At 42.8% G+C, this 25,228-nt stretch overlaps 1 protein-coding gene and 1 long non-coding RNA gene across 5 annotated transcripts; one reads left to right on the forward strand and one right to left on the reverse strand.

Annotated features, from left to right (window-relative positions):
* Positions 1–931: 931 nt before the first annotated feature.
* Positions 932–24,820, forward strand: LOC113019570 (uncharacterized). Of its 4 annotated transcripts, none has more exons than XM_026163332.1 (15): positions 932–1,012; positions 8,748–9,187; positions 9,327–10,959; positions 12,714–12,971; positions 13,222–13,656; positions 14,073–14,299; positions 17,339–17,546; positions 20,447–20,821; positions 20,897–21,160; positions 21,269–21,523; positions 21,607–21,855; positions 21,987–22,244; positions 23,881–24,183; positions 24,277–24,546; positions 24,668–24,820. In XM_026163332.1, the coding sequence occupies exons 2-15, from the start codon at positions 8,797–8,799 to the stop codon at positions 24,753–24,755; spliced, it is 5,214 nt and encodes a 1,737-aa protein (XP_026019117.1). In that variant the 5' UTR covers positions 932–1,012; positions 8,748–8,796; the 3' UTR covers positions 24,756–24,820. The 4 variants fall into 4 exon arrangements, with proteins under 4 accessions (XP_026019117.1, XP_026019114.1, XP_026019115.1 ...); XM_026163329.1 differs by having other exon boundaries at positions 14,073–14,507; positions 17,142–17,546; positions 24,668–24,817; XM_026163330.1 differs by having other exon boundaries at positions 14,124–14,507; positions 17,142–17,546; positions 24,668–24,817.
* Positions 2,580–4,296, reverse strand: LOC113010258 (uncharacterized). The gene is made up of 2 exons (XR_003270311.1): positions 3,423–4,296; positions 2,580–3,045 (listed from the first exon to the last, which is right to left on the reverse strand). It is a non-coding gene; the product is annotated as an uncharacterized LOC113010258 (long non-coding RNA).
* Positions 24,821–25,228: the final 408 nt, after the last annotated feature.

Here is a 25,228-nt window from a genome sequence, read left to right on the forward strand (position 1 = left end):
CCATTTAGCAGAAGTCAGAGCTTTTCTTGGTGGACAGACTTCCAGAGCGGAGACAGCAGGTTTTTCTGCTTCCTGATTGGGAGTCTGGCAAGATGTGCAGGGCTTGAATTTGGGCGCATCATGTTGAGAACACACAAACAAAGGCAGCAGACACACAAAAGTTAACCAGCTCACTGACAAAAACTGACAAAAACAAAAAGATGAAGAGCTAAAGAGACAAAACGACAGATAGCAACAGAGAGACAGACCAATGAAGATGCAGCAAGAACAGATACAAATACACTGACGTGGCTCTTAAACGGGCCTTTGGGAGGTTTTCAAAAAGCAGATGTAGGAAGCAATAATAACAGGCTGATTGTTTACTCAGCAGGTTCTTCATCAAAGTATTGTGAATTCAGAAGCACCTTATACACCAGTGGTTATCTGTGCTGCCACACTGGGAGATATTTGTAGGACTGGTTTAGACTGGTGGAGAGAAATTTAGTTGTGTTGATGCAAGTTTGACTTGTTTTAACTACAACAAGTAGTACAGTATATTAATAACATGTCAAAATAAATCTATACATTAAATCCTTCGTGATGTGAAGACATTCAGGCATGCAGCTGCAAACTGTCGGTGCAGTGTAACGACTGAGTGATGTGAGTGAGCAATGATATTTTGCTGGTACTCGTTTTGCGTCTGCTCGATCTTTGTATTGGTGAAAGCTGACAGTGTGAAGCTTTTGACTACACATTTTCACTCTTTATATTTGTGCCCTTGTGTATATCACGCTATTTATTGTTGTCAGTGTATTTATAGAATGATCTTTCTATTTCAGTCATTTAATGTTTTCCGTTTCTCACTGAAAACATTTTCAAAGTCCACAGAAGTGGTTTGTGTCATCTGTCTGCTACTATAATGGCGCCATCGTGTGGACACCAGCAGGACCTACACAGCTGAGGAGGAACTACAGGAAGTGTTTCTTTATGAATGAAAGTAGCTTCAGCTCGGAGGCTCTGCTTCGCTGCTCAGGTATGTTTTCTCTTTAGTTTTAAAGATGTTTTGCGGTCAGACTCCCGCCGTTACTTCGAGTGTGTGTTTCATAACATCGTCACATTCAGTTATTTTCGCTTTAAACTTGATCCACGCGGTAAACTCTCCGCATGTGTTCAGGATATGATAGGATACTCCGAGGTTAAATAGTCGTTCCTGCAGACACGGGAACCATAAACTGAGCTGTAAACGTTTAAAGAGAGACACAAGTGTTACGACTCTAACTTGTATGTACGGCAAACGTTTTTTGGTTTCTTTGTAAAATATATAGGTCATATCTATATGGCTGCCTTTATTACGGCGATGCGTCGGCCATACCGGGCTACTCAGGGGAAGGATTATTGTACATTACAGCAGACAGTGTAACACAGAAATGTATAATGTTAATAACAACAATCAACAAATACATGCATAAACCATTCTAACAGTACTGCAGGGTCTCTGACAGACACAGCTGTTCGTGTTTTTCCCGTCACGGTTACAGGAAGTGACCAAATCAAAGGCCAGGGATGTTTTTGACTTCAAACTTTGTGCAGAAGAGTTTAAGCAGTGAAATAATACGATTTAAAAGCAATAATTAGAAACTACAGACATTACAAAACAGTAAAGAAAGTTTATGTTGTTTAATGTTTTTTGTGAAATCCCGGAGATCAACCAGTAATCATTCAGCTGTTATCCCAGAGTGTTTTTAATAGTGGAGAAATAAAACAGATTGTCACGCCCGAAACGAGGGAGTGGACACAACTCAAAAGCACTTAAAATAAGATGGCTAAAAACATTTATATTTTGGGTAAGGTTAGAGATTTATTAGACTACAAGGCGATGCATACTTTATACTTTTTCCTGTATCTTAGTTACTGTGTAGAAATTTGGGGGGATACATATGTAAATACCATAAAACCTCCATATTTATTACAGAAGAAAGTGACACAAAGGATTCATATTCACGTTAAATACAGAGGACAAACGAATCACTTGTTCATAAAATTGAAACTATTGAAAGATTTAGTGAAATTACAGACAAAATAAGGCAAAAAATAATATATTAGCCCTCAAGTTACAAATATCATTTTCAATTTGTTTAGGAGGTGAGGACAGAAGGAAATATCATTTTTAGCATCAGTTGGCAGGACTACACAAATGAGTCCAACGGTTATAAGATTGTGGAACTGCTCATTATAATTGTAAGAGTTGTACAAACATGCGCTGTTTTAAAATGTGCTATGTTTAAAATGATAAATCAATATGATGAATTTGAAAGAAATGTGAGTTAACTGGGGGTCATTCTCTTCTCCTTGCTATTATGCGGTGGGGTATATTGCTGGTTATATTCTTGTTGCGTGCTTTGTGCTACGAACTGTAGACAAACGTTAATGTGTTCCTTGGTTGATGGTGCCCACTTGTAATATCATTTGGAGTGCAGATAGGGGACACGGTTTAATAAGAATATTTTCTTCTTCCTGCTCCTGTTCACTCAGGGGTGCAGTGTGATATTAAGGGAAATCACAGTTTGTGTGTGTATGAAGGGAAACTGTTGAACCAAGTGTGAAATAAATAACTCTCAGATCTCAAAGTTTATTACAGGAAGTCAGGTGTGACAAAAGAGAGTAATGAAAACAAGACTTTTAGTGAAAGACAAACTAAAGACGAGAGCCTAAAAACCAGTTCTGAGGGATGTTCTTTTACAAGGAGTCACATCACTTTGCATGAAACAAAATGAATCACTAGAAATGATCTACAAGCTATGAGATGCTGTCGAAGCACTAAAGGAACCGGTATGAACAGTACTGTGAGAAAAACGCTATAAACTATGAAACAGTACTATGAGTAAACATTTCAGTGAGCCACCATAGTGCCAGGAGTCCCCACATGTGCTAGGGTGAGGGCTAAGAGTCACAAAGGGAAGGGGGGGGGGGGTCATCAATGCAGCAGATTGCAGCAGCCTTACTTGACGTAGGTGGAGGTGAAGCTTAGAGCAGAAGGTTGTCCGGGAGAGGCGAGCTGGGCAAATCCTACAATAGATGTGTAGCAGGCAGAGAAAGAAACAAACATTTACACCATATTCAAAGAAACCTGGAAACTTGTTGCATTAAGAAATTAGAAAAACATCTGGATCCTTAGAAGGGAAATATAATGATGTCATGGGTGGCTCAAGACTTTTGCACTGTGCGGTGTAACCAATGCTAATTTCTGTGGCTTATTTTACATGATGAGTTAGTGACTGTAATAAACATTAAAATCTACTTGTTTAATACACAATTGTAATATTATTTTTTCTTAACATGACATGAGAACCACAGATGATTTCTTCTTCCTATTCAAAAGAATCTATGAATATTTAAAGTAGTAATTTTCAGTCTGCTCTAAAGCTCACAGATATGATGATTACCTGCTCTCCTCCCTCTGGTCTGTGCCCCTCACTGACACGATGGACTGAACACTAAGCAATAAACATTTAGTAAGAAACAATAAGAGGAAATGATGAAACATGCAGATCAGCTGAGAGTCTTTTCAGCTGTGGAAGTTAAACAACAGTGAGGGTCTTCTTGTGTTTTTCCAGATGTTTCTAATCAGACAATTTGTCAGGGGCTGGGTGTGTGACCCAGCTGTTTGAGTTTATTTTGTATTTTCTGATTTCTTATGTTATATTGGAAATATATTAAGTTCTTGTGCCGTTATTTAGTCAGGGTTTTGTTGTTGTAGCAGCCATAACTAAATGTGTTGAATTTTGATGATCACTGGGTTTTCATTTGTTTGGTTGCTATGGTGATGTGTATCGGGAGTCACGTGGGTGCTAGTGGTGAAATTAAGAGGGCGTGGTCAGTCTGTCATTCTCTGAGAGGAGGGCTGGAGCCGTAGTTTTTGTTGACCGCTGCACCACGAGTTTCCCCTTGTTGCATCAGAGCCTGTGATGTTTAAGAGTCTGAATCAGGAGCCGATGACATTACTCTGTAAACTCTCAAAGCACTTTAATAAACAAGCAAGCAATTCCACCTCTCGCATTATTGCGTAAAGTTGACAGCGCATCAGGCAAATAGGCAGACTCCACCCCGACCTCTAGCAACTGTGGAAGTCGCTACAGTTGTGTTTAGTTTAGGTCTCATCTACAGGGCTCTACACTAACTTTTTGCCATGATTGCACTGGTGCGCCTAAGAAAACCAGCACAAAAGTTAGGCGCACCCACATTTTTCAACCGCATTGCTTAAGTGCGTGAGCGCGCTTGTATTCAAAAGGTTTCTCCATGTACCCAAAAGTTGATTCTGTTCATCTGGAGGTAGCATTTTCAGTGGGAGCAACATTTCATCACATTGATCAATGGTCTTTGATCAATGGTCATGACAATTTGCATATTAATGATGAAGAAGCTGATCTCCCAGCCCATTGTTCCTTCAGTGGGCTGGTTTCAGTCAATATGCAAATGTCTTGTTTATAAGATTGAAACCTGCAGTCAGCTGAGACTGAAGAAGTCACCTGGATGATGATGAAACGTTTCTCCCACAAAACGCTACGTCCAGATGAACAGAATCAACTTTTGGAGATTTACTTTCCTGGATGATTGAGAATGCTTTAAGACATTTCTCCATTTAACCACATGCTAGAGGGTGTGGGGAGTGATAGCCCCTCCAATGAGGGCATGAAGCAGGCATGGAGGAGATCCAGGCAGACATCCAGAGGCCCCTCAGAGTGTGAGAGCCCAAAGAGGGGCAGCCATCTGCTGTGATTGGTTGGGGTAAGAGAAGGAAGACAGGATAAAGACATGCTGTGGAAGAGAGACAGAGAGCTAAGCTAAGCTAGCGAAACAGTAAATACACAGTAAGTGAATACTTTGGCTATAAATCAGGTAGTGAGTACACAGAGAGTGTGCTTCGGATGAAGCACGCGAAGATTATACTATGAAAAAAATGTATCTAAAAGTTTTTAATTAAATTGCTAAGCAGATAAGCTACTCAGAAACACCACTGTGGTTCAGCAGGAACAGGAAGTGATACTCTCACGCAGAGCGAGCGAACACCAAGTGACAGCGCCACCAAGAGAGTGGTGGCGCTGTCACTTGCAAAATAATAAAGAAAAAAAAACATTTAAAGAAGACAAGAAAATAAAATCAAAAACCAGAATGCTGAAAAAACTAAAAGTCAAAGACTGAGGATAAATTATAAACACACTTAAATTCAAATTTTTTTATTTGTCACATACACAGTCATACACAGTACGATATGTAGTGAAATGCTTGGACAACTGCTCGTGACCTAAAGAAAACAAAAAAGGAAAAGGCTATGAATAAGATAGGAAATAAATATGAAAAATTAAAAGGGTAAATTTAACTAGGAAGGAATAAAATATAAATTAAGGTTAAAAATGAAATAACTGTACAACACACTGGGAAAGAATAAGATAAAATATATAAATTAAATTGAAAATAAAATAACTGTACAACAAAATACACAATACACAATATAGAACTATATAAGAATGTATGAACAAAATACACAAGAAGTATAAATAAATATATACACAATAACAGCAGCAGTGATTTAAGTGATGAAGTGAAAACAAAGTCCAGAATGTCCAGTGTGTGTGTAAGAACTGTATGTGTGGGTCAGTACTGTGTGGTGGTGTGATTGTGATTGAGAGACCGTATCGCCTGCGGGAAGAAGCTCCTCCTCAGTCTCTCTGTGTTGGTCTTCAGGGAGCGGAATCGCTTTCCTGACCTCAACAGAGAGAACAGTCTGTTGTTGGGATGGCTGAGGTCCTTCACGATCTTCCTGGCCTTGGTCCAGCACCGCCTGCTGTAGATTGAGTGCAGGTCAGGGAGCTTGGAGCGGATGGTGCGCTCAGCTGACCGCACAACCCTCTGTAGAGCTCGTCTGTCCTGCATGGTGCTGTTCCCGAACCAGGTTAAGATGTTTCCCGTCAGGATGCTCTCTATGGTGCACGAGTAAAAGTTCCTGAGCACCTTGGAGGGCAGTTGGAAGTCTCTCAAGCGTCTGAGGTGGTAGAGACGCTGACGGGCCTTTTTCACCACGGTGTTGATGTGACAGGACCATGACAGGTCCTGCGTGATGTGAACTCCGAGGTATTTGAAGCTGTCCACTCTCTCCACTGGGCACTCGTTGATGACAGGGGTCTGGTAGTTCCTCTCCTGCTTAGTGCTGAAGTCCACTATCAGCTCCTTTGTCTTACTGACGTTTAGAAGGAGGTTGTTCCTCTGGCACCAGTTCTCCAGATTCCTAATCTCCTTCACGTAGGCCGTCTCGTTGTTATCAGAGATCAGGCCCACCACGACGGTGTCGTCAGCAAACTTGATGATGGTGGTGGAGCTGGTAGTGGCCACACAGTCATATGTGTACAAAGAGTACAGCAGGGGGCTCAGAACACACCCCTGGGGGGCTCCAGTGCTGAGAGTGGTGGAGGCTGAGACATGTCCGCCCATCCTTACTGCCTGTGGTCTGCCAGTTAGGAAGTTGGAGATCCACTGACACATAGATGAGCTGAGTCCCAGATGCTCCAGCTTGGTGGTGAGTGTGGAGGGAATTATGGTGTTAAATGCAGAGCTGTAGTCTATGAAGAGCATTTTAACATAATTCCCCCTTCTAGTGTCCAAGTGAGTGAGTGATGTGTGGAGGAGATGAGAGATGGCATCGTCTGTGGAACGATTTGGACGGTAAGCGAACTGTAGTGGGTCCAGTGTGTCTGGTAGTGAAGAAATGATGAAGTCTCTGACCAGGCGTTCAAAGCACTTCATCACTACTGAGGTGAGGGCTACAGGGCGATAGTCATTGAGAGAAGCAGGGTGGGGTTTCTTCGGGACAGGGACAATGATGGACTCTTTCAAGCATGTGGGGATCACCGACTGAGATAAAGAGATGTTGAATATCTCAGTGAACACAGGAGCTAGCTGGTATGCGCAGTCTCTGAGGATACGACCTGGGATGCCGTCTGGTCCTGCTGCTTTCCTGGTGTTCACTCTCTTGAAGGCTCTCCTTACTTCATGCTCGGAGATGACGAGCACGTTTCCGGTGCTGGCAGTATCTTCCTGTCTGCAGCCGTTAGCGCCGCTAACACTAGCATTGTTGGAGACCTTAGCTGCAGCCTCGAAGCGAGCATAGAAAGTGTTCAGCTCGTCTGCCAGAGTCACGGCCGCGTTCGTCATACCGGTCGTTGGTGCTTTATAGTCCGTTATTGTCCTTAGTCCCCGCCACAGGCTCCTAGAGTCACTCTGTTGGAGTTGTGACTCTAGTTTCCTCCCGTAGCGCTGCTTCGCCTCTTTCACCGCCCTCCGCACGTTATATGACGCGGCTTTGTACGGGTCCATGTCCCCCGTCGTGAGTCCCGTGTTGTAGGCAGCGGTGCGGGATCTCAGAGCGTCGCGGATGGTTTTATCCACCCACGGCTTCTGGTTGGGAAACGTTGTGATAGTCTTTGTCTCCACGGTATCATCCGCTAGTTTCCGGATGAATCCCACAACCGCTTCCGTAAACACGTTGACGTCATCATCGGAGCTGTTTCTGAACACGCCCCAGTCTGCGTCATCGAGTGCGTCCTGTAACGCGGCCACTGATTGATCCGTCCAGCGCGCGACCTTCCTCTGAACCGGAACTTCCTGTTTCAGCCTTCGTTTGTATTTTGGCATGAGGAAGATGGCGGCGTGATCAGATTTGCCAAACGGAGGGCGGGATTGTGCCTTGTAGCCGTCCTTGACCGTAGTGTCGCAGTGGTCCAGTGTCCTTTCACCTCTGGTGGGGCAGGTGATGTGTTGATAAAAGTTCGGCGCTGCGCGTTTGAGGTTGGCGCTATTAAAGTCCCCCGTCACAATAAGCGCAGCGTCCCGGTGTTGTGTCTGGTGCTGTGTGAGTGCCTCATGCAGCTTGCATAAGGCGGTGACCGTGTCCGCTTGTGGTGGAATATAAACGGCACTTATAATGACCGATGTAAATTCCCGAGGTAGATAAAAAGGGCGACACATGATGGACAGTAGTTCCAGATTTGGTGTGCAGGAGCGTGTGAGAGGAACAACGTTCGCACTGTTGCACCAGTTGTTGTTCACCATTAAACACACGCCGCCTCCCCTTGACTTCCCCGAGTCCCGTGTCCTGTCCATGCGGTGAACCGAGAAGAACTCGGCCGGCTGGATGGCGTGGTCCGGCACCGCTGGGTTCAGCCATGTCTCGGTGAAGCAGAGGAGATTGCAGTCCCGAATGTCTCTCTGGAACTTTATCCTGGCCCTGAGGTCGTCAAGCTTGTTCTCCAGTGACTGGACGTTGGCGAGCAGGATGCTAGGCAGAGGTGTGCGGTGTGCACGAGCTCTCAGCCTGTTCCTGACGCCGGCTCGCTTCCCTCTAGGCCGCCGCCGCTTCCCTTTGTTCTCCCTCAAGATCTCACTCGGCCAGCTCGGATCCGGAGTTAAAAACTTCGAAATGTGAGTACATTGTATACCAATAGAAACAAGAGTGTCACGGTCATACCTAATGTACCCAGTGGTGATGATTTTGCCGATTTAGAAACGCTGAAAACTAACTTAAAAAGCAAAGACAAAGAAAAAGTGGTCGGAGCAGTCGTGACGGCAGCCGACCTCACCGGCGCCATCTTGATGTTTCACATCAATTTAAAACAAAGCCTAGCAATGCTAGGAACAGGAGCAACATCAAAATTATATATTAGTCTGAATCTTTGAAATGAATTACATTTTGTTTAAATCCACATTTTTTTCAACAGAAACCCAGGAAATAAAGGAAACATGGCTTGTACATGAAATAAAGGAAACATGGCTTGTACATCTCAGTCCGCTGTGGAGTACGTCAGGAGGGCCAAGCCCAAACTGGTGGGAACATTAAAGGGGCTCAATGGGATTGTAGAGCATCTCTACCAGAAAGAAGTTTTCTCAGAGGAAGAAGTCAGTAAAATAAAGACAGCGGGTGACGACTTTGACAAAACCAGAGAGATTGTGAACCGTGTCATAAAAAAGGGGGAAGCAGCCTGCTATGAGTTTCTCAGGATTATTGACATAACAAGAAAGAGAAGAACAGAAAGGCCGCCATCTTTTCTGGAAATTACAGCATCTGATTCCTCTTCACAAGACAAATTTGACCTGAACTATTGGATCAGCTGCTTTTCCTTCACGGATGACACCAACATGGATGTAACATACTTACAAGGTATTTTTAAACAAACTGAAGTCTGTGGCAAGATTTCTCGTGATCACACTCATTTATAATGCTGTGCTGTTCAGTGACACATGAGTTAAATCCCTAAGTAAATTTTTAATTAATTTCTCCTACACCTCTTTTCTTTCAGGCCCTAAACCGTGTCACAGATACCAGCAAAAGTTGAAATTTAAAGCTCAGAAGATTTCAGAAAGATCATGGATCCAAAGTAAAGCAGTCCTGTTCAACAAGGAGACATCTTTGTCCTACACTTCACTTGTGTTAGACACACCAGGACAGGCTTCAGCATCCAAAATAAAAAAGTCAAAGATCAAGAAAAGCAGGAAGCTTCGACCTAAAAAACTCAAGGCCTACATACCCGAGGACAAACATGGAACCTCTCCCAGTGAACTCCTGAAAACATATGAAAGAAAAATCCTTTTGGTAGGAAAACCTGGAACTGGGAAAACAGCTGTGGTCCATCAGATGTTGAAACTGTGGTCAGAGAAAGATAACAAGGATCTAGATTACATGTTCTACTTTGATATGAGAGAAGCACCCAACATCACAGAGGTCCATAAACTGGAGGATCTTCTCTTCAGTGTGTTCTGTGAACCAGATGAAGGCAACGATGAGGTCTTAGTGGACATAAAGGATAATGCTGACAGTGTTACCATCATTTTTGATGGAGTACCAAATGTTCCCTCTACATCAACTCAGTCTGCAGTGCTGGAGCTCATACAGAAGACCCTTCTACCCGAAGCAAAGATCATCATCACCTGCAGACCAGAGGTGGAGTCAGCAGACTTCCTGTTGGATTGGGACTGTCTCAGAGTGGAAGTGAAAGGCTTCAGTGAGCAGGGCATCAGAGAGTACTTATCCAAGAATCTGAGTGAGAACCACCTCAACAAAGTCTTGTGTAACTTGGAGTTATTCTCTCTTTGCCACGTCCCCATGTACGCCCTGATGGTGGTCGCCTGCTTTAGCTTTGAGGGCTCAGATTTCTCTCCACATCCCTGCACAGTTACTGAAATATACCTCAATATCCTCCATTTCTGCAATCAGAGGAATGTTTCCAAGACATCTGAAAATGAAAGCACTAAATGGGATGCAATACTGTCTTTATCTCAGGCAGCTTTTTGTGCAACAGAAGGGAAAAATGTGAGCCTAACATCACTGCCCAAGCTAGACAGCTGTGCTAATTTGGTCATTTTGAGCAGGAATGTAATTCAAATCAGCCCAACTGTAAGGAAACCCTTGTGTGCCTTTCTCCACTACACGGTTCAGGAGTTTTTTGCAGCTCTGTGGGTCTTAAAGGATCCAGAGAAGACCAGATGTGTTCTACAGCAGTGTCTGGTTCAGGGCAGCAAACACATGAAACACTTGGTCCCTTTCCTGTGTGGACTGTTGAATGAGAAGAACACTGATTTGTTAGAAGGTCTCCTTCCTCCTCAGCAGCTCAGAGACACGTCTGACTGGTTCTTCAAACACTTGGTGACCACCTTTGTAGGTTGTAGTGACAGTGAAGACTGTGAAATGGACTTAATGTTCTTATGTCAATGCCTCTATGAGTCTCAGTCACCTGATGCCTGCCTCTGCCTCCTGGATAAACTGGACTATTGTATTGATGTGAGTGGAGAGACTCTTGATCCTCAGCAGTGTTGTGTTCTGGCCTATGTTATCAGCCAGAGTCAGGAGAGGAAAATAGAGCTGAACCTGGAGGATACAACAGCATCAAAACAGGGAATGAGGCCTTTGCTGGGATGCCTCAGCAAACTTCAAAGGTAAGTGAGAACATTTAGATCTGAAGTTAAAGGGTTCTGTACATCTGTTTTTAATGTTTTAAATGTAAAGCATTCAGTGATTTAGAGCAGTATGTGTTTTTCTTAAAGTGAAAAATGAAAACATAGTAGTGAGAAGGATTTGTTTCAGCTTTGTTTCATCATGTTTCCAGTGAGTTGTAGACAGCAGAAAGTTTGTACGTAGTCTTTAGGTATTTGGTAACATTATTCTTTAGTCTTGATGCATACATAATAATCCAGGTGAGGGGATCCCAGAAAGCTAACTAACTTTTACCTGGACGTTTGTCATTTGAATGAGAGATTTTATTACTTATGTAAGACGTTTTCAGTCTCAGCTGAAGCACATTTAACTTGTAAACTAGCACCACTGCATCACACTGACCCATGGTCTCATAATTATTGTGAAGTTAATTTCACGATCAGAGGCCATGAGCAGTGCTAAAGACAACCCAAAGTAAGGTTAGAGTAACAGACCTATCTCCCAGATTAATGCTGTGTTCATTTGTAGCTGTTACTCCTGAGTTATCAGGCAGACACGTATAGCTTTTATTCTCCAATGAGAAACATACTGCCTTTGTTACCTTGTGTTCAGTTAAAATCCACTAAGTCAAAATGTCTCACCCTCTAGTTCACATATAAACATAAATATAAGGATTTCCTTTACAAAAATGTCTTTAGATAAATTTTCATGTTGTTAGTCTGTTAGTTCAATACAGTTTTCTCATTAATGTACAATGAATTATAAATATTAGCTCGTCTCCTGAACACAACAAACAAGCTGACAGTGAGTCAAAACCTTTAAGATTTAAGAGAAGTATCTTTGTTTTTTAGTTTCTAACCAAACAGCAAGACCCAAACACGTCAGCAATGATCAGTCCATTAACCTCCTAACACCCGAACTCTTTCATGCATTTTACATTTCTTTTTGCTCTTGTGACTTTATAGTAGAACACTATACAGTCACAATTGAGTAATGATGTACAAAACTCTTTATTTGGTGTCTGAACACAGCAGCATTTTTCCCGAGTACAAAAACAAAATGAGAAACAACAATTGTGCCCCTTTCAGCCAAGTGGTTCATTTGAAAGAGCAAAACTTAGTATTGTCGTCTAGTAGGCAACCAAAATGTGATGTCCCCATATGTGGGCGCCACATCCTAGGAGGTTAAAGTTGTCCTTATAACCAGAGATAAAAACTGCTACAAGAAGTAAATTAGTATTAAACCCAGATTCTTTTGTCCCCATGATAGAACAGAGAAAATCTGACTCATAGTGGTCAAAACATTTTATATTTCTTTTTATTCAATCATCTTCCAGAAGAGAGAGCCCTGCACAGCCCCAAAAGCCAGCTGCAGGATCTCTAACATTTGAAGCTCCACATGTGTCTTATATGGTGTTATTTCTGTAGACAGAATGATTCTTACATCCTGTTCAAACTGCGGTGACTCTGCTGACTATATCTGTTCGTATTTTGAATGTAGATTTTACACTTGTTTAAGATTTACTTTCTAAACCTTGAAGGCTGCAAACTCACATCAGCTCACCCGTCTCTGGTTTATATCGTATGCAGAGTCAATCCTCTTAAGCCTCTGGCAGCTTTGCATAAATTAGGAGTTTTGCATGAAAAAGGCGAACATGGTTCTTCAGTTTCAGCATGAATCTACACAAATAGACTTTGTTCTCAGCAGCTGATTACATGTGAACTAATGAATTTCTCTACCAACCTTCCAACTGTAGGAGTGACTCCTTGTCACGCCAGCTGTGGAGCATTTCTCTTCTGACTGATGGGGACGTGGATTACGTGAGTTTACTTGACTTCACTGAGAATCAGCTGCACCTCCCAGTCAACAGTGAAACACAACTGTATGACCGAGCTGTGAGAGTCCTGCAGAAGAGGAAGAGGAAGGTGAAAGTCTGCCTTCACTGTGATCACAGAGTCTGTCAAAGTGCGAGCTCGTTCCTCTTACACCATTTACCCCACATCCACTCACTCAGGTATGCTCTTTGGTTTTACTTATTAAACACTCAATGTTTTCATGTGATCTTCAATTGTGGTTTAAAATCCAGTTGAGTTACTTTATAGAAATAATTGAACCAACTCTAATACTGACCTTATGTCTTTAATGTACTTTTAATGCTGGAGATATTTATCTGAGACATATCTAGGACGGTATCAGTGCTGCTTGTTTCTGTTTGTTGTGCTCAGATCAAATCATCACATCGTGTTTCCTTTTCTTTCTCCCAGTTTCTGTCAGTCATCAGGAAATCTCTCAGATCAAACTGAGTTGTTGGTGAATCTCTTCATTGTAGCAGCAGAGAGAGAACAGAGGACAGGAGAGAAGATCCTCAACATGCTATCATCAGTCTGCTCTTATCAGAAATTCCCTCTTCATTCTCATTCCAATGACAAATATCAGAGTGACTTCCTGTTGGATCTGTACTCCCATGTGAAGGACTGTGAGACTAAAACAGGTCTGAGTGTCCTTCCATCATTACAGCCAGTTTTCCAGTCAGCTCCTGCAGTCTGGTCCATAGACCTCTCAGAGAGAAAGACCTCCATCCTCCTGGAGCTGCTGAAACTCCAACCAGAGAAGAAACAAGTGGAGCTGACAGGCTGCTCACATGAAGAGAGTGAAGTGAGGAGTTTGCTGCAGTGTCTGCCTTTTATCTCACAGCTCAGGTAAGTCAGATTGTATTCAGAAGCTTAGTGAAGAGTTTTGATGGAGAACATGCGTTCACCACATGCAGTATACACATAGTATATAGTTACTTTACAAAGAAAGCAGAAAACAACTTTTCTATTCATTTAATCTTAAAGTAAAGTTTTTACCGTCTCTTCTTGATTTAAAGAAGCTTCTAAAAGTGGAATTTTGACAAATTTCTAAAATATTTGTGTTTTCTTGTTTTTATGAGGATTAATAAATTAGTTATGTGCTGCAACTGAGATGATATGTTTCCCTCGTTTATGTTATATTTAACATGGAGCGTCATTATGTACAGGAAACATGGACCAGATGGAGTCCATCAGCAGTGTGTGGCTGTTTTTATGCAGCTCACATCAAATCATCTCTAAATGTTTCCTCGTTATTGTTCCAGTGTTTTTCCTCTGAGGTCACGTCTCCATGAAGCAGTGATGTTCTTTGTGAGTCTGTTCTGTGCAGCAGCAGAGAGAGAGCAGCAGACAGGAGAGAAGATCCTGGAGCTGTTAGCATCAGTCTGCTCTTATCAGACATTCCCTCTTCATTCTCATTACAATGACAAATATCAGAGTGACTTCCTGTTGGATCTGTGCTCCCATGTGAAGGACTGTGAGACTAAAACAGGTCTGAGTGTCCTTCCATCATTACAGCCAGTTTTCCAGTCAGCTCCTGCAGTCTGGTCCATAGACCTCTCAGAGAGAAAGACCTCCATCCTCCTGGAGCTGCTGAAACTCCAACCAGAGAAGAAACAAGTGGAGCTGAGAGGCTGCTCACATGAAGAGAGTGAAGTGAGGAGTTTGCTGCAGTGTCTGCCTTTTATCTCACAGCTCAGGTAAATAACACGCTCTTCACACAATAAAGTCTGTCTGTCAATAAATGAGTGCTGAAAATAATTCATGAAAATATTTTAGCTCTATTTGACAATTTAGTTGCTGCTTGATTGAAGCCAGTTCATAGAAATGAGTCCACAAATTTGTAACGTTTACCTTCAACAGTTTTTTAACATGTGACAGTTTGTCTGTGAGAATAAAACTGCACTTAGTGACATTTACAGCATCACTAAGACCTCCTGGGAAAAAAGCTTCATTAAAAATATTAATAAAAGTTGTACTGTTAAGGTATTTATGTGTTTCTGATGGGCTTTAAAACAAAACAGCATCAAGCAGCTGTCACTGCAGAGGGAAACAGTTTGAGTCATCCAGGATGTTCAGCTTCAGCCTGCATTTGGGGCCTCTCTTCTCCACATCCACACAACGACCATTCATACGTTATTTCTGTCTTCTTCCACACAAAGTAGACCCACTGATTTCACCTCCATTAATAAGAAATATTGTTACATTAACAGGTGACACAGAGCTATAAACAATATGTAACTATAACAACACAGGCAACACTGTTGCTGCATCAAAGGAGACTAAGCGATGCTGGTAGCAATCATTAACATGTGAATGAACGAATGTGTGTGAGCGCTCTGTGCTGCAGTTTATTTGTAAGCTGACAGCTGTGACACTTTGACCTCGATCCACTTAAACATGAAAGGTTACTCGCTGCATTCAGCTCTGACACACAATCTGGTGAAGGAGTTTGTCACCACATCAAAGTGACGTTCATGTTATCATGAGCTCCAGCTCAGAGCAGACTGGACATAAAAGACTCAGAGAAAATGTGTCACTTACAGCTGATTTTAATCTGACACTGAACATAACCTGATCTACACCAGGCTGTGTTCAGCATCTGTTACCATGGTGATATAGCCAGGTACAGAGAGCTAGTCTGGTGAAACTAAACACTGACAGGAGGCTCAACGTGGCCACGAACATGTGAATCTTTGTGTTTAAGACTTTTCTGAACCAGAAAATATTAATTGAGTCTAATTTTCAGTGTAAACAAATCTTAATCTAAATGAATTAACTGTAAAATGTTAGTAAATATGTGATTTCCACGTGTGTGATGTGAGCAGCAGGTGAAGCTGCTGTTGTAGATGTTGTTGTTCCCCTCTGTGTGTTTCTGTATTGTTGATGTTTAGTGTTTTGCTGCTAACACTTTATAACAGCTGCACACTCTTCAGCATTAGTGTTAGTTAATACTTGTTTCATCATTTATGAAGCATTGCTCCTCCTCAGTATGTCGTTCATAAACATGGATACACATGATGACGTTTTGCTGAAGAGGCTCAAATATAACATGTTCAATGACAGCAGTCTGATACTTTTCCAATGATGGATGAACACTTTATAAAGTTGTACATGTGTTACAGATATTCCTGAGTTAATTCAGACAGTTACTGGTTGTTAGTGAAGTATGTTGTGTGAGCTGGTCTAAAGTGAGGCCCATCCATGACTTCCAAAGCATTTATCACATAACCTGAAAGCTCAGCAGGACCTGGAGACGCCAGCAGGTCTGAGCTGTCTTCATGACAGGAAAAGAAAAACACACAAAGTGATACAGAACATACAAATATTGATCACACAGTGCAAACATAACTCACTGAAGGTTTGCAGAATATTAAATGAGCAGGGCCAGAGTGTGAGTTTGAGGCTTTAAGAGAGGAAGAGACTCACTGAGCAGCTGCAGCCACTCAGAGCTGTAACTTCAATGTCCTGAAACTTCTTCTATCAAATGTGAATGATCACAAAACACTAGTGAATATTTCACACAGCGTCACAGACGAGTGTAAACAGCACGAACACAGTGTTGATATTGAAGCGATCAAGGCTACTTTAGCTGCTCCCTCATCACAAGGAGTCACCTGATGATGCAGGAAAGTGTCTCTGGGATGTTGAAGAGTTTGGAAGTTCTGTCGTTGGCTCCTCTGGTTTGTAGTCAGTCACTTTTAGTAAAGACGTCCAGTCAGCTTCACTTCCAAAGTGCTCCTGAGTGAAACACAGCAGCTAAGCTGTTTGGTGCTGTGCTTTCACACAGGTGAGCTCAGGTGAAGGCTGGAAAAGGGGGCGTGGCCTCCTCGTCTGGCACAGTGAAAACTCAGAGCAGCTGCTCAGGCTAAGGAGGTGATGAGGTTCAGAGGTGGCTCTCCATCTCCTTCATCATAGAGAATCCAACGCAAACAGCATTTCCTGTCATATAAACATTGTAGAAAACAGATGTTACTGCATTAAACCAAGAAACACCAGGATTCAGTGACCATAGCAAATATAAAATCTAAACTCTCCAAATACTCCGACGTACATGAATAATACAACACTGTATTACAGCTGTTCTCACAGTGTTCTACCTTTTTACAGCAGTGACATAATTATTTGATCCTCTGCTCAATTTATGAGTTTGCTGACTTCCAAAGAAATAAACAGACTCTGATTTTTATCAAAGTTTCATTTTACTGAAGACAGAAAATCAGCAAAGATCCAGATTAAACTCACAAACATTGCAAAGTGTGTCAGCAGTGTGTGGTTGTTTCAATGCAGCTCACATCAAATCATCACTGAATGTTTCCTTCTTATTGTTGCAGAGTTGATGCTGAGACATCAGATGAAGACCGAACGAGGATCTTTGTGAGTCTGTTCTGTGCAGCAGCAGAGAGAGAGCAGCAGACAGGAGAGAAGATCCTGGAGCCGTTAGCATCAGTGTGCACATACAAAAACAGTCCTCTTAAAGTGAAATGGTGTGACTTCCTCCTGGACCTGTACTCTTATGAGACTGAAACAGGTCTGAGTGTCCTTCCATCATTACAGCCAGTTTTCCAGTCAGCTCCTGCAGTCTGGTCCATAGACCTCTCAGAGAGAAAGACCTCCATCCTCCTGGAGCTGCTGAAACTCCAACCAGAGAAGAAACAAGTGAAGCTGACAGGCTGCTCACATGAAGAGAGTGAAGTGAGGAGTTTGCTGCAGTGTCTGCCTTTTATCTCACAGCTCAGGTAAGTCAGATTGTATTCAGAAGCTTAGTGAAGAGTTTTGATGGAGAACATGCGTTCACCACATGCAGTATACACATAGTATATAGTTACTTTACAAAGAAAGCAGAAAACAACTTTTCTATTCATTTAATCTTAAAGTAAAGTTTTTACCGTCTCTTCTTGATTTAAAGAAGCTTCTAAAAGTGGAATTTTGACAAATTTCTAAAATATTTGTGTTTTCTTGTTTTTATGAGGATTAATAAATTAGTTATGTGCTGCAACTGAGATGATATGTTTCCCTCGTTTATGTTATATTTAACATGGAGCGTCATTATGTACAGGAAACATGGACCACATGGAGTCCATCAGCAGTGTGTGGCTGTTTTTATGCAGCTCACATCAAATCATCTCTAAATGTTTCCTTCTTATTGTTACAGTGTTCTTCCTCTGTAGTCACGTCTCTATGAAGCAGTCAGGATCTTTGGGAATCTGTTCTGTGCAGCAGCAGAGAGAGAGCAGCAGACAGGAGAGAAGATCCTGGAGCTGTTAGCATCAGTCTGCACATATCAGACATTCCCTCTTCATGAGAGACACATGGACAATCATTATCAGAGAGACTTCCTGTTGGATCTGTGCTCCCATGTGAAGGACTGTGAGACTAAAACAGGTCTGAGTGTCCTTCCATCATTACAGCCAGTTTTCCAGTCAGCTCCTGCAGTCTGGATCATAGACCTCTCAGAGAGAAAGACCTCCATCCTCCTGGAGCTGCTGAAACTCCAACCAGAGAAGAAACAAGTGGAGCTGTTGATATGGCGAGGAGAAGAAGAAGAGAGTGAATTGAGGATTTTGTTGCAGTGTCTGCCTTTTATCTCACAGCTCAGGTACATGAATTCTTCTTTACATGATTAATTCTTCAGAAGACGAGATGCTCCCTGAAGTCAGCAGTGGAAACATTTTTCAGTATATGCATTTTAATATAATTGTATAATTGTACAGACGGCTGAAGAGTGAAGCAGCTTGATCATAAGCAGGCTTTCTTTGTGTGAGCTGGCTTGATGAAAGCTAAACCTGCAGTCAGAGATGACAGCTGTGACAATGTGGGGGAAACTTTGTGTTCACTCAGCTTCAGTCTCTGTCCACACTCACATAAAAGGAGGCCTTTTGATTCGCTATTTCTCTCTTCTTCCACACTAAATGGACCAATCGAATGCTGCCTTCATCAGTCACAAACATGAGCACATGAATGGATGATAAACATCTGTGAAGAAGTGAATGAATAGATGTGTTTGAGCGCTCTGTGCTGCACATTAGAGCTGTAAGAAATATTTGTAAAAATTATTATTGACAAACTATTTTAATAGTAAGGCAATATGAGCAGTGTTACAGGCACAGCCCTAAAGACGGGAGCCTCGTGGGCAGTGTGGTCCGTGCAATTCTGCAGATTTACTTTCTTTTTTTTAACAGCGCATTGTGTTGTGCATCCTGATTTGTTGCAGACCATTATCAATCAACCTTGAGCCGTGTCTCCTGTCCAGTACAGAACGAGTTCAGCTTGTCAAATTTACATAAATCCTCGAGCAGCAGTGCTGTATGTTTGTAGGTTTTCTCCCCCACAAACACAACAATGTCGACGAAACCTTTTGCACCGTCAGAGGCTCCTGTGGTAGCTCCCAAAAGGCTGAGGAAGACGCTAACTATGGCACCAAAAGTTTGACTTCTGCACGTGCTAAAGGAAGCTAGAAGTTACCACATTCTTCAGATTATAAGACGCATTAAGCAAAGCCAAACAGTCAGAGGAGTCAAACTTGACTCATTCTTCTTGCTTCGTCTACTTCTGTACCATTGATTCATTAATGTTGAACTCTCTGCAGCTGTTCCCATGTTCTGAAAACAGGGATTGATCTTTGGTTTCTTCTATAATACTGGACTTATTTTTCTAACAAGGTTTGAACTTTGTGTTTAAACAAGCGAGAGAAGAGTGAAAATGTTCATACCTGTCTGAGGAAAGTGTACAGCTTGTAGTGAGGTTATTTACAGCCTTCAAACATCTATAATAACTTTAAAAAATGAAGCTGACTACTGTACAGATTTCACCTATCGCGGGATTTTTTAGAACCTAACTGCCGCAATAAACGAGGGTCCGCTTTACACATAAAATAATGAGGCCTCTGCCTTTAAATGTGGGGACAGTAACTGCTGAGTAAGTGTGTAAAAACTGCAGATAGTGAGACGTGAAAAAAGACGCACAAGTTTTGACGCTGCGTGATGAACCCCGTATTCCTCGTCCACGTAAATGCAAAGAAGGAGTTTAAAAAATCTCAGTTTTAGATGATTCAAAATGCCGTTTACGTGTGAACGAAAGGCCCAAACACATAGAAAAAGCTGTACAGGTGTGGACAGAGCTTAAGACGTACAAGATTATTTTATTGCTACCAGTAAATGATTGCATTTTTACTCTTATTTGTTTCATTGTTCACTAAAGGTTTTAGGTGTGAAATAAATTTTAAGTCGAGTTGGTTTTGGTCTGGTGAGTAACCTTCAGTAATAGTAATAAATCACACAGCAATGAGACATTAATGTAGTTGTAAAATCTTGATAATATATTAAGTAATCCATAGTATTCAGAATACGTTACAAAATACCTTTTGGGGCATGTAATCTGTAATCTGTAGTGGAATACATTTGAAAACTTACCTTCCCAACACTGGCTGTGAGTCAGTAACAGTCTAAATACTATGCTCAGCTGCTCTGATGGAAGATGGCTTTAAAATGGACTTTCATTATATACAACATGGAGTCCATCAGCAGTGTGTGGCTGTTTTTATGCAGCTCACATCAAATCATCTCTGAATGTTTCCTCGTTATTGTTGCAGTGTTGATGGGTGCTCAGATCGTCATGAAGCAGTGATTTTCTTTGTGAGTCTGTTCTGTGCAGCAGCAGAGAGAGAGCAGCAGACAGGAGAGAAGATCCTGGAGCTGTTAGCATCAGTGTGCACATATCAGACATTCCCTCTTCACGAGAGATACATGGACAATCATTATCAGAGAGACTTCCTCCTGGACCTGTACTCTTATGAGACTAAAACAGGTCTGAGTGTCCTTCCATCATTACAGCCAGTTTTCCAGTCAGCTCCTGCAGTCTGGATCATAAACCTCTCAGAGAGAAAGACCTCCATCCTCCTGGAGCTGCTGAAACTCCAACCAGAGAAGAAACAAGTGGAGCTGAGAGGCTGCTCACATGAAGAGAGTGAAGTGAGGAGTTTGCTGCAGTGTCTGCCTTTTATCTCACAGCTCAGGTAAATAAGTGATGATGGTTTCATTTGCAGAACGTTTCCAGCATGTTCTCTGATCCCATCTTCACTGTGTTCCAGCTGTGGTCCAGAGTTCTTCCAGAGTGTGTGCACATCCATGTCTGTAAGATCCAGAGAGGAGGCCCAGCAGCTGGAGTCTCTGCTGCAGCTGCTGGGCTTCCAGCTGCTGCTAACAGGAGCGTTACACAGGAAAAGCTGCTGGTCTGTGGGGAGAGTTCTCAAACTGTGCGGCTCTAAAGTGGATCTCATCCTCACACCCAGCAAGATGTCTGCCAGAGGAGGCGCTCTGCTCTTCAGACACACAACACAACTACACAGTCTGAGGCAGGAAGTGAAACCATGACTCTCTCCTGCTCTTCTAACATCATTTCTATGTGAATCTTTAGTTCTTGGTGTTCATCATTTCTGCTCTTTCGTCTCTTCGTTCTTCAGGCTTTCCATCGACATGTCCTTGCTGCTGTCTCAGTGGGTAAGAAGAGGCAGAGCGGCCCGTCGGCTGGCTGTTGAAGAGCTTTCTCTTGTGCCTAAGAAAGCCCGACCATCACACAGAGTATTGTTGAGGGCCGTCAGTAGTTTGGCTTCCCTGCTGAGATACTGGACAGTCGGACGGTTAGACCTGACTGAGACCTGCATCCCTGCTCAGGGTCTCATTGTACTGCTGCTCCATCATGGTCCTCTGACAGTCAAGTAAATGTCTTTCTGAACATCACAGGACAAATAAAATGTCGATTTTTACTTCAAAGCTTATTTTCTATTGATGATCTCTGCAGACTGAGTGAAGAGAGCTTCCAGCAGCTCCTGTCTCTCCTCCATGAAACCCAGGACAAGGACTTGACGTTGTCCTTCTTGAGTAAGGTTGGTGGAGACCTGACCTCCTGCTGCCTGAGCTGGGAGCTGCTTCACTATCTGCTGCAGCAGCCGTCGGCTCCGACCATCACTGTGGACCTGAGGAAGAACCTGTTCTTACAGGAGGAGACCACACGTCTGCTTCCCTTTCTGGACAGGATTGTGTTTACAAGGTGCTGAATGTGGTTTGATCTTTTACACAGTTTCTGCTGATTAATCAGGAGGATTTGAAATGCTGTCTCATCTTTAATCAGCACTTCATGGATCCTTTAAACAAAGTTGGAAATAAACTCTTTGTTTTCAGGCCCAGTCCCAGCTTTGTGATGAGCTCCATCAGAGAGCTCTACAGAGCTCACGACAGTCACGCTGTTCCCAGTTTGCTGAGGTCACTCGGTCATGTGATCAGCCTGAGCTGCAGACAGCTGGACTCAGTGGACTGTGCTGCTCTGATCTTCATCCTCAGACACGGAGACGGAGTCAGACTGAACCTGCTGTGGACCTCCATACCAGCAGGGGGAGTAGAGTCCATCCTGCTCATGCTGGACAGCGTTTCTCGTCTCAGGTCAGATATTAGAGCTCGTTTCTGTGCTGCACTGTGTGATTGCTGAACAACACACTTTATTGTAACATAATGCTTCAAAAACAAGCTAACATTTTACTGTTAGTGTGGAACAGATTACATGAACAGTTGAACAAGAAACTACAAGGAAAGTTTCAAACAGCAGGCAGAGTGAACATCATTTAAAGGTAGAGCAGTAATAATAACAACAACAGCAACAATAACACATTTTATTAGTGGGCGCCTGTCTAACAACCCAGGGTCACCGTAGCAAACACAGAACAGGAAACAGGATCAAACAGTAACTGGTTCATGTTGATGTTTACAGACAGTAAGCTGGTTTGAAGACGGCTTTGAGTTCAGTTTTCCTGGAAAAGAATCCCAGAGCCGCTGATAGTGGCGCTCATAGTGGCGACATGTACGAACAACAATGTGGTGAAGCTTCCTATCTTATATATCATAGTTGGAAAGAGACGATAATTACACTCTGATGACACAAACAACATGTTCTCACTATGGTATGTGTTCTTTAATGATGACCAGATGTTTATTTCACTGCTTATCATCGAGGGTTTCATCACAGATGCCCCGCCCCCGACTGTTGTTTAGTCTCAGAGATTCACACACGCTTTTCTTTAGCATTAGCCCGCTGTCATGGCAACAGTGAGAGCCGTTTGTTGTATTTTAATCCAACACAAACTTTACTAAACAACAAAGAAATTCAGACTAATCAAAAGTTAGATTTTTTTTATTTACACCCAAGGGCCGACTTATCGCTGAACACACTGCAGCTTAGCATTAGCCGTCCTGTTTTTAGATGTCACACAATATTCATGAATTATTTACAAAGTTTACAAATGTCAGCTTTGCAATTTCTCATTAATTATACAGATAATTGTTTAAAAATATATTATTGGAAATCATTTTGTTTACAAATGAGGCCCAAACATTTCTGGTGATCTTCAGTGTTTCCCAAACTGCAGCCTCTGACTTGTTGCTTCTGATTTGTGTGTCTCATTTGTGGTTTTACCAAATGGTATCATCAGCGTTATTGTCATTTTAATCTTAGTGAATTAAAATTGGTCGAATTAACAATTTAATTGTATTAATTATAGTTATTATCAAGTGTTGTCATTACACCTCCTGGGCTTCTTTTATCAGCTGCTCGAACAACAAGCTGAAGGCTGCAAATCACAAGTTTGTCTGCAGACACATTTGAACTGGACCCATTAAAATAATCTGCTACATGCTGTGTTTCTGTGGCTTCCTGGGCACAAAGGAGACATTTACTCTTCATCACTGCTGACAAATGATGCTTTTAATCTGATAAATGCAGTAAATTATGAACAACGAGTTACCAGATGAACAGAGTCCTTATTCATTTAAAGCTGTTATCTGTTAACATCCACCTGCACAATCAGCCCAAGCAGGGAAACTGGGCTCAGTGTGACTTTGTCTTAATAACATGAGTGCTGTGCATAAATCCAACATCTAATTACAATAATGTGTCTGCTGCTAGTTCATAGATGCTGTTCTTAAAATCCTTTAGTTTTAAAGATCAACACATTTTATTGGAGCCAGCAGTTTGTTTGCAGCATCTATCATTTGAGATTTTCTGTCTCCATGCGTTTCTTTCCAGTGTTGACAGGAACCAGCTGCTGAGGTTCATCCACTGCTGTGCTGCCTGTGACGTCCAGCAGGAGGCAGCGTCAGGCCTGCTGAGGACTCTGCAGCACAGCTTGGATCTGTCCTGCTCCTCCTGTGTGGAGCTACCGGAGGAGGATCAGACTGAGCCTCTGAGTCTGACTGCTGATGACTGCAGGGCCGTCTCCACCATCCTGACACAGGGCAGCCGGGACACACAGCTGGACCTGCGAGACTGTGAGGTGGAGGACAGCGTGCTGGACCTGCTGTTTCCTGTCCTCCACAGGGTCCGCCTCAGGTGGGAAAGACCACCGAAGAGTCTGAACCAGAGAGAACCTTGTTCACGCTGGTGTTGATGCATCCTGACAGTTTCTCTGTTTGTCCTGTTTAGAGTCAGTAACACTGTCCTCCTCCAGCTGCTGTCTCTGGTTCCTGTGAACAGTGAGAGGGACGCAGTGAGGCGGGCGGTGTCCCTGTGTACAGCCCTGGGTGGAGAGCTGGATCTCAGTCACAGCACGCTGGATCAGAGGGTCTGCGGGGCTTTGGTCCAGATGCTGGACTCGTGTGAAGGGCTGACAGAGCTGGACCTCAGTCACTGTCAGCTCACTGACCAGCTGCTGCTCCCTCTCATCACACATCTGCACAAAGTCCAAGTCCTAGAGTGAGTGTCACACACTGATCCTCCTGTGGGAGGCACCAACAACCATCAGCCTGTTCACACACACTACAGTAATATAATGTGCAGCGATCAGTTAGAGCCACATGTTGTGTTTGTGTTACAGTCTGAGTCACAATCAGATCACTGATGCTTCGACCGATGTGTTACTGCAGCTGCTCTCCATCAACCCCTCCATCCACTGTGTGCGGTGAGCCAACATGAAGGAGTTTCTTCTCAGACTCTGAGAGGAATCATTCACAGCCTGAGCTCACGTGGATTCATGTTGTTCTGTGTGAGTGACGTCTGCTCTCTGCTTTGGTCTCTTTCTAGGCTCTTCAGCAACAACATCGTGCACAGAGCAGCCTTCAAGGAGCACACGCAGTTTGAGATCTGGTGAAGCGCTCGCCATCATCACCATCGCCATTATCATCATCCTCCTGGTCATCATCATCGCCATTATCATCATCCTCCTGGTCATCATTATCATCATGGTCGTCATCATCATCATCAGAGCAGCCTTCAAAGAGCACACGCAGTTTGAGATCTGGTGAAGCGCTCGCCATCATCACCATCGTCATTATCATCATTCTCCTGGTCATCATTATCATCCTGGTCGTCATCATCATCATCAGAGCAGCCTTCAAAGAGCACACGCAGTTTGAGATCTGGTGAAGCACTCGCCATC

Source organism: Astatotilapia calliptera, chromosome 3, assembly GCF_900246225.1.
Source record: "Astatotilapia calliptera chromosome 3, fAstCal1.2, whole genome shotgun sequence".
In the NCBI taxonomy this organism is placed as follows: Eukaryota; Metazoa; Chordata; class Actinopteri; order Cichliformes; family Cichlidae; genus Astatotilapia; species Astatotilapia calliptera.

Excerpts from the sequence above, each read along its gene's own strand:
- LOC113019570 (XM_026163329.1), top strand. The coding sequence starts at position 8,797 with ATGGCTTGTACATCTCAGTCCGCTGTGGAGTACGTCAGGAGGGCCAAG. Across the intron at positions 12,972-13,221 it reads CCCCACATCCACTCACTCAG|TTTCTGTCAGTCATCAGGAA; the intron begins GTATGCTCTTTG and ends TCTTTCTCCCAG. Across the intron at positions 24,547-24,667 it reads CACAAAGTCCAAGTCCTAGA|TCTGAGTCACAATCAGATCA; the intron begins GTGAGTGTCACA and ends TTTGTGTTACAG.